Consider the following 8789-nt stretch of genomic DNA (forward strand, 5'->3'; position numbering starts at 1 on the left):
GAGAGAAAACAGCCAATGCTGTGAGTCGTGCGTGGTGCAGGGTGAAGGAAGAGCAGCACTGAGCTCTTGGCAGCAGTTGCTTGTTCCTAGCACTGCCTGGTTTCTGCAGAAACACAACTTAGAAACTCGCTCTGTTTCCAGCAGTTGAGGATGGCTCCATTCCTATAGCTCAGCCCTGAAGTCTTGCTGGCTAAATTCCCCTCAACTCTGTCAAGCAAGATGCAGAGCATGTGAGCAAAGGCTCCACAGCTGTACAGCACAGCATCTGAGGGATGGCTTTGATGGAGCTGGCAGGTGTAACTGCTTTCTGAGGAACCGTGCAGCCATAAAGGAAGTTCAGAAGCATCTCTGACTCTTACATTAGCACCTCATCGGCCTCATCTCACTGCCATGTTTAATTTCTAGTGCCAGCAAGTCTGACCAACTGCTCTGCTTAGAGGAGAACTGGATTTGGTTTCAGGCACGTGGCCCTGACATCTGGAAAATCCCACCTTAGCCTAACTTACTTTCAGCAACTTTTGGCACTAGAAATACTGGGAAAAAAAAACCACAAAAACCCACCCAAACAATGATGCTAAGTGCTGGAAAAGAAAGTCCTCTTTACCTGTCAGATGGAAAGTCGATGACGGTGTGGAATTTGCCCTGCCCAGCTGCAGGGCTTTCTTCCACTTCAATGTCCCTGCTGCTCTCTGTCACAACAGGAGAGCTGCTGTGGCCTCGCCTCTGTGCCTGTGCCTCCTCCAGGCTGAGCAGCTTTGTGGCAGCAGAAGAGACCCCCACAGACTTGGGCCCTGGGAGAGAATTGTGCCCTGTCAGGGAAAACCACAGGTAAGAGCGAGGATCAGAAAGCAGCAGCACAGCCACCACAGTTCTGGGGGAGGTGCTGTATTTTTCTCAGGCTTGCTTATCCGAGCCACTGGAAGAAGAGGAGCTCAAAATAACCATGTGGGCAGAAGTCTGTTTATGGCAAAGGACACGGTCATCATTAAGAGCAGCTTACCCCTAGATAAAAGGGGCAGGGAACTGAGAAAGCTTCGCTGCCACACTTGCATCAAGCTTTTCCTGCGTGCAAACCATAATAATGACGGTTTCCTCCTTGTGAAGTTTGGGCTTGGACATTCTCAGCATCCAGCAACAGGATGCCATACCCTAATGGAAGCCCAGAGGTCTGCTGTCCTCTTGATGGTAAAAGAGTATCTCAAAGGTCCCAGAGAAGGCCTGCATTTGGTCAAGGTGTCAGGTCAAGATCAAGCTAATGGAGGAAGACACTCACCTGCTGCATCTGCGATGTCTGCTCTGGATTTGGAGCCGAAGAGGACGTCTGTGTGGTTGATGATGAATTCTACCACATCCGACTGCGTCTGCAGCTCCATGCAGGCAGCTCTTCCGCTGGCGCAGGCAGACTCGTTCTGCTGTGATCTGTAGAAAAGGCAGATTTTAGAAGTCATTTCTCCAAGACCGTTTCCCCGAGTCTGAATTGTTGCAGCCAAAAGCTGTCAGCTGAGGCTCTGGAGACTTCCGCAGTGGGCAATCAGTGATGCCACTGCAGAAATTCCCCTGGATGATCAAGGACACGTCAGTCCCATCTCAACAAGACTGCAGAAATTGTCACCTAGACATTGTGCCTGTGGGGTTGGAGAACAGCCCAGGCTCCTGCTCTTCTGTCAGCCACAGATTTTACAGGAGAAGAGCACATTTGATGGAGAAAAAGAGGACTGTTCTTTTTTAGTGGAGAACATATGAAGCGTTGTGTTGAAACAGAACCAGAAGTTTACCTTAAGAGGTTTGGAGCCCACACAATGGCTAGGTTCTTGGCATGCATGTTTGTTATCGTGGAGCTCCCAGCCAGACACGCCAAGTGTCTCATCAGATACTCCAGAGTACTGGAAAACAAGAGAGGCAAACGTTCAGCACCAACGAGCATGCCGTGCTGCAATTCAGAAAGCAAACCTCCATTCATGCTACTTCTTGTGATTGCTACTGTCACCGAAGATGAAGTAGATGCAACTTGACTGAGTGCCACGCTGCAGCACCAAGCCCCAGCACAGCACAGCCGCAGCCATCAGCTGCACCAAGCGTGCCCCCGTGCCCAGGAACTGACCCCATAAAGTAAGCCCATGGAGCCTTCAACCCTTCAGCATACACAGGCATCGTGTTGCCGGCGTCAGACAGAGCCTGGAACCGCATCATTGCCCTCTGCAATGCAGCAGGGCTGAGCTCAGCAGGCTGAGGGCAGCACTGACCTGTAGTGAGGAGCGGGCAGCTGCTGGATGACGTCCTGCATTCTGAGCAGCCGCTCCTCCTCTGTAGCGGCACCAACAGCATCCTGGAGTAGTGCAGAAAGGGAGCGAGACACCAATCAGGCTAGTACACCACTGCGAGTAAACCTCGTGGGGCTGACAGCAAAAGGGCCTCCGAGCTGGGGCACTGCTGCAGCCATCTGCCAAGAGGCCCAGGAAGAGGGAAATGAAAGACGTGGCCTTGTGCTTACCGAGAACTTGCCGTACAGCTGGTGGGTGAGCAGAGGGTTCAGGAGCTCCCTGAAGTACATCTTGCAGAGGGAGCTCACGCTGTGAATGTCACGGACGGTGAGCTCAGGAATCTGCTCCGACTCAAATTCCTGCCTGGAGAGAGGGACGCAAACCCGGTTGAGCGAGAGGAAGGCAAGCCCAAAGCCACACCAGATGCACTCAGGCTGTGTCAGTCGCAGCACTCTTACCGCAGTCTCTGGATGTTGGACGCGACGCCGGACAGGCGGTATATCCCCTGCACCACGCCGTGCTGCTCAATGAACTCAGCGCAGCTCTGGAGGACCTGGGGGACTGAAGAACACGTGCCAGCCGTCAGTGGAGCTCCTGATTCAATCGTGCTGCAGGCTGTGCTCCCGGGAGTCACATCCCATCCACTAAGCCCAGCCAGGCTTGGCTGAAGCAAATACAGATGTGCTTGTCTCTTAGGAGCATCCGCCTCACTTGATCCTTCAGCCATCAACTCCCATTACACGTGCCTCCACTGCTATCAGCCTGCCCCGTGCTAGATATGAGCTCCCTTTCATCTTCTTTAGATGCCCAGCAGAGGAAGATCTCAGGAATGGGCAGCTCCTTACCATCACGACCAGAGTGGAGAAGATGCTCTCCCAGGTCACCGCCAAACACCCTTTCCTTCTCCACCTCCCGCTCGGTCGGTTTCTTTGGGCGGGCCTTCACCAAGGAACGAAGGAAGGTGAGGATCTTGCTGCGTTTCTTGGGCACTGCACAACAAAAGGAAGAAACCAGGTCATTTCAGGTCTGGCTCCGTTGGACGAGGCTGAGCACAGCACATTCTACAGAGCACGTCAGAACGGGAAGAACATTACCAACCAGTACATACAAAAAGGGATTTTCCCCATCTCTGGAGGAGCCCAAGGCCAGGTTGGATGGGGCCCTGGGCAGCCTGATCTAGTCTGACAATAAATGTGGGGGCTGGCAGCACAGCCTGATGCAGGGAAGTGGAAGCCTAAGAACCTTGCAGACCGTTCCATCCCAAGCCATTCTATGAAGATTCTATAGTTTCCACAAGTCCAGTCATAAACACAGGAAGATTGCGCCAAATCCCTGCCCCATGGTGTGCATGAAGGATCATCAACCCAGAGGACAATGTGGCATGGATAAAGGAGGTACTAAACATGGAACACACCCCAAATAAGACTTCATTTTGCTTCCCCACACCATCAAATGTAACATCCCTACCTGGCTTTGGCACAGAGTTGATGAGTGCCTCAGGAATGTCCTTATTAATGATTTCCACACACTCCCCTGGGAAAAATCCAACCTGTAACAAGAAGAGAGGCCAACTATTGCATGCAGCACTTCTCAGATCTGAACTGTTAAATCAAAAGCCACGTAACATTTCCCTCAGAACGTGCTTGCCTGACGTTCCATAAGACTATCCAGCAGAAAATGGCCATAGTTCACAGCATAAAGGTAATAATTTTTCAACATTTGCAGCCAAAGGCAAGGTCCTCTGACACCGACACAGGGAAACTGTTTATGTCCATTAGGCATCCTGAGCAGGCAGAGCAGCTCTAAGCTGAGATTCCTGCCTTTACTGCAGTTGCACTCTCCAGTCTGAAGCTTGTGCCTACCTGGAAGCCGAGCTTGCCTCTCCACCAGGGGCTCAGCTCCTTTGGTGGCATGTCGATAACACAGATGATGTCTCCCACCTGCAAGAGATTGCAACGTCAATCCCAGCTTCAGCACGGCTGGGAGGAAAGCACAGCTCAAATGACTGCATTCTTCTGCACTGCCAAACATGGCCGAGCATTAAAGCACTTGCACCAGTGCAGCTCTGAAGACATTTGCCATTGTAAAATTGAACAACAAGGAACGCCTTGAACTGCTTACCTCAAAGGAGAGTTCATCCGCTGCCTGGGCAACGTGTCTCTTAACGACATGGGCAGCAGCAATAGCTGGAACATTCACAGGTGCCACCTCATGGTCCAGCAGGGGCTTCCCCTTGTTCTCAGCCTGAAACAGAGAGCACAGGCCACGGTGAGGAGCTGGGAACCAACAAGGAGGATTTCAAGGTGAGGAGCACATCTGCAGAGAAAGCTGCAGGAAATGCACTCGGTCCTTATCATGGGCACTTGAGAAGGAACTGCAAGTCTAATAACGGCTGTTTCTCTCCCTGGTGTGCAGCAGGCACACGCCAGCAAAGATGCATCTCTCCCCACCCAGACTAATCAGCAATGGCACTGACGCAGACAGGTGGCCTTGTGTATTTTGCCACATCCTTTCCTGCGCTCTTTGTGCAAGAAGGCTGACTGTTTCAGATGCTACGAGACCGTGAAGAGGGAAACCAAAGCTACGGCTGCAGTTACAAGGTGCAAACAGTGCCATTGCAAGCACCAAGCAGCTCTCCTGAGCAGTCCAACCAACAGCGAGGCCAAACAGAGCAGAGAATGATTGTTGTTTCTGCAGCCATTTCAAGGGAAAAGTCAGTAGAGGACAAACACAACAGCCGAGATGGCTCTGGTACTTTTATAAACTTGCCACGCTTGCACTACTGTCTTGCCACAGAGGAGCTCTCTTGGAAAGCAGGAGAGCACATCTGCGGCTCACTCTGCTGGCTGCAGTCAGGGAACAAAGACCAATCAGAGCTTCATACTCTACCTCTGTCCATGCCAGCTCAGGCCCACAGCTGATCTCGCTGCACGCCACAGCCATCAGCGTAGGTGTGACAAGCTGGAACTGAAAAGAAACACACTTTTATTTTCTCTGTTCACATCTCTGCTGTGCTCCCTACAGCTGTCGGGCACACTCACACAGCCCAAGCACGCCTGCTGGTGTCCCTGGTGATGCTGTGCAGCTCTGCACAAGCTGGGGCTGGGACTCTTTGCCTAAGGGATTGGTTTCCTGTAGACCAGCTGGTCACAGCACCACAGACAGCATCCTTCTGAGGGCTGAGCTGCAGAGCACGTGGAGAAAACCCACACGTGACCAGCGTCCCATCAAAGCTGGATGAGGCTGTGTTACTAAACACGGGGCGTCACGGGCTGCTAAAGCATGTGGGGGGACAAACCATGGCAGGTACCTGGCAAGAGATCAGAACGAGGGAGAGAAATCTCACGAATCCGCAGCCGTTCCTTGTCACTATGCTCTGATCTTCCACGAGCAAAAGCTGCAGCAGGGAAGCAGGCAGAGGGTGGAGAGAGGAGAGAGAAAGAGCAGGTCAGTTTGCTTCCACGGTTTAGCAAAGACTACGAGGGGAAAACCAAAATCTGCCCTCCCTCAACTTAAATCTAAAGTTTTCAACTTAAAACCATTTCCCCTTGTCCTGCTGTTATCTACCCTTTCAAAGAGTTGATTCCCCTCCTCTTTTAAGGCTCCCTTTAGGTACTGAAGGCTGCCATGAGGTCACCCTACAGCCTTCATTTCTCCAGGCTGAACAAGCCCAGCTCCCTCAGTCTGTCTTTGCAGGGGAGGTGCTCCTGTCCCCTGATCATCTCTGTGGCTCGCCTCTGGACCCTCTCCAACAGCTCCCTGTCTTTCTGGACACTGTACTGCAGATGGGGCCTCACAAGAGCAGAGCAGGGGGGGACGATCACCTCCCTGTCCCTCATGGCCACCCCTCTGCTGATGGAGATAATGTGATCCTATGAGCTCCGCCAGCCAGCAGTTCTCAGCACTCACTGTCCCCCCGTCTCTCCCACACTGTCTCAGCTTACCTACAAGGTGCTGCACAGGACGGTGTGAAGACAAAGGGACGCAGTCGGTGCACAAGTGCAACAAGCGAGCTGCTCAGTCAGAGCTCCAGCGCTCCAATGAAGGGACGCAGCACGCACTGCTCCTCCCCTCATTCTAGCCCTTATGACATCACTGAGGGCCACCAGGCTGCTCCACCACGACGCACAGGGTGGGGAGGCAAGACCAGTCACAAGGGCAGAAGATTCCAACAGCCCAGCCCAACGTTCTGGAATCAGGGGCTGCTTGGAATTCTACCCCAGCCAAATCCTGGAGAAGCTGGCACGGGGTCGTCATGACCAAAGCGCAGGACCTGGCGCTTGCTCTTGTTGAGCCTCGCACAACTGGCCTCAGTGCATCCCTCTGGAGGGCCTTCCTGCCCTCAGCCAGATGGACGCTTCCTCCCAGCAGCGTACCTTGCAGTGCTGGGCCCATGTCAAATCCACACTAGAGTGGCTTTTGTTACATTCAAGGGCATGTTGCAGCACCCATCTATTTCACCTGGAAGGAAATAAAGCAGGAGATGGGAGAAACACAGAACTGCTGCCAGACTGCTTCATCCCTTTCTCAGCCCAACTTCCCTTGCCTCATCCCCTACCCCAACTCCTGGATGATGCCCACGGGCTGATAGTTGGATCTCAAGTCCATAGGACTCCTTTCACAGGGCTCCATCAAAAAGGCTGTCACACTTGTTCCGTACACTCACACTGACCCAGCAGTGGTATCACAGTCACTTAACACACACACAACAACCAAACCCCGAGCATGCACATCCCTTCCTGCGTGACTGCAGCCCACAGCTCCCCTTCACACCTCCGTGGATCTCTGGTGTTTTACACGGATGCAGCCTCGCTGCAGCTCCGTGGCTGTCACACAAGGCCTGCAGGACCTCTTTCTCTGCAAACCCCGTCTGCAGGCATTGGTTCACGAGGTTCACCTCCTGCCCTCCTGAGCAAAAACAAGCACTAAGAACAAGAGCAAAGCATGCTGGACTCGACCTGGCTGGATCCCCAACCCTCAGTCCTGTCAGACGGACCCTGGTGTGGAGACTCATCCCCAAAGCCTGGCTGGACATCAGCACAGGCATCATTCCTCAAACACCCCATCCAAGCAGCAAGGGATCAAAGCGTTGGCACAGCTGAAACAGAAATGCTGTGTGAGTTTCCTGTTAGCACTGAGCAGGAACAAATCTACCGCTGAGCAGCAGGATGTGAGACAAGCAGCAGAAGACACCCAACCTGCAGAACCAGCTCGTTTGGGGTCGGTCCAGATGTTTGTCTGCTCCCTTCCCTGGCCCAGGCCAAGATTGTGAGCTGCTCCTCCTTTGTGCAGGGGGAAGTGGTGCAGATGCCATGTGGTGGCTATGCACAGCATGCCTTTCACTTGCTTTTCCTCTCTCCATCTTCCATCTTCCATTAGCAAACAGCATCTCCAGCCTCCAGAGATCACTGAGTCCAACCCCTGCACAACAGTGAAAAAAAAGATATGATAAGGGGTACTTAAAGCACAGCATCTGTAATCAGATCAGACTCCTGCATTGTGAATACTTCCATGAGTATTCCTGCAGAGTGCATCACTTAGTCTCTCTTTAGCCTTGTGTTCATGGTTTTCCTGTAAGAGCTTGTCTAAACACTGCCTATAATCGTGGTTATGCTAGAAGCATTTGGATTTCTTGATCCTTAGTGTGATTTCAATAACAAATGCAGATGGTTTTTTGTTAGGGACAGCTTTCAATTTCTCAAATGAAATTTCAATATTGCATTAGGTGTTGACAACCACGGGGCTGCAGTACAGAGAATTACAGGAAGATTAATTTCTCCATCTCCATGCTCCTAGACATTTATGATTACAGTGATGTAGTTATATACAAAGTTGCAAGATACCAAAGCTAGAATAACCTCTTGGTGCAGCAGGATGTCTGGAGCCCAAGTGCAGAGTCTCAGTGTTGCAAAGCCTTGAAGAGGTGCACCGTATGTGCTGGGGCTGATGACACAGACACTGGAGCAAGGCCAGTGTGATGTTAGAAACTTGACCAGCAGCTGATCTGTTGTCAGCCATTTCTGGACACAAACGGGATCTGGTCGACTTAGGACATGACCTTTGGGCTGGAGAGCAACTCCCCGAGGAATCACACAGCCACTGCAGACCGTTGGCAAGAACCCCATACCAAAACAGCTCATCTGCAATCAGTTTTTAATCTGTGCAGCAGTGATTGGAACAGGCGCACGCTCTCTGGAATTGCAGGAATGTTCACAAGTGGAATGTACATCACCTGTGTGCTCCAGCTCTTCTGTGTGCATGCTAGGAGCAGTGATCCCCCTGCACCCAGGGCTGCAATAAGGTCCTGTGGGCTTTCTAACCTGCCAACCAGCAGCCCAGGCTGCCCAGAGCCACATCCAGCCTGGCCTTGCATGCCTGCAGGGATGGGGCATCCACAGCCTCCCTGGGCAACCTGTTCCAGTGCCTCACCACCCTCTGGCTGAAAAACTTCCTCCTCACATCCAACCTCAACCTCAACACCCCCCGTCTCAGTTTAAAGCCATTCCCCACTTGTCCCATCACTGTCCA

At 52.3% G+C, this 8789-nt stretch overlaps 1 protein-coding gene and 2 long non-coding RNA genes across 3 annotated transcripts; all 3 read right to left on the minus strand.

Moving 5' to 3' along the window:
- Positions 1 to 600: 600 nt before the first annotated feature.
- Positions 601 to 1924, minus strand: LOC149912649 (rho GTPase-activating protein 32-like). Its single transcript, XM_090131866.1, has 3 exons — positions 1776 to 1924; positions 1274 to 1419; positions 601 to 809 (listed from the first exon to the last, which is right to left on the minus strand). The coding sequence occupies exons 1-3, from the start codon at positions 1922 to 1924 to the stop codon at positions 601 to 603; spliced, it is 504 nt and encodes a 167-aa protein (XP_089987992.1).
- Positions 1925 to 2719: 795 nt separating this feature from the next.
- On the minus strand, positions 2720 to 3810 carry LOC149912650 (uncharacterized). Its single transcript, XR_016461749.1, has 3 exons — positions 3729 to 3810; positions 3107 to 3250; positions 2720 to 2822 (listed from the first exon to the last, which is right to left on the minus strand). It is a non-coding gene; the product is annotated as an uncharacterized LOC149912650 (long non-coding RNA).
- A 579-nt stretch (positions 3811 to 4389) lies between these two features.
- LOC149912651 (uncharacterized) lies at positions 4390 to 6326 on the minus strand. The gene is made up of 4 exons (XR_016462208.1): positions 6206 to 6326; positions 5572 to 5658; positions 5151 to 5228; positions 4390 to 4505 (listed from the first exon to the last, which is right to left on the minus strand). It is a non-coding gene; the product is annotated as an uncharacterized LOC149912651 (long non-coding RNA).
- Between the last annotated feature and the right edge of the window lie 2463 nt (positions 6327 to 8789).

This window comes from Phasianus colchicus, chromosome Z (assembly GCF_987193195.1).
Source record: "Phasianus colchicus chromosome Z, bPhaCol1.hap1.1, whole genome shotgun sequence".
Taxonomy (NCBI): Eukaryota; Metazoa; Chordata; class Aves; order Galliformes; family Phasianidae; genus Phasianus; species Phasianus colchicus.

What these genes read in the sequence shown, in the direction of transcription:
- LOC149912649 (XM_090131866.1), bottom strand. Translation starts at nt 1,924, where the DNA reads ATGCTCGTTGGTGCTGAACGTTTGCCTCTCTTGTTTTCCAGTACTCTG. An exon ending in TGGGCTCCAAACCTCTTAAG is followed by an intron (nt 1,420 to 1,775) that starts GTAAACTTCTGG and finishes CCTTTTCTACAG; the next exon opens with ATCACAGCAGAACGAGTCTG. An exon ending in AGACATCGCAGATGCAGCAG is followed by an intron (nt 810 to 1,273) that starts GTGAGTGTCTTC and finishes TTTCCCTGACAG; the next exon opens with GGCACAATTCTCTCCCAGGG.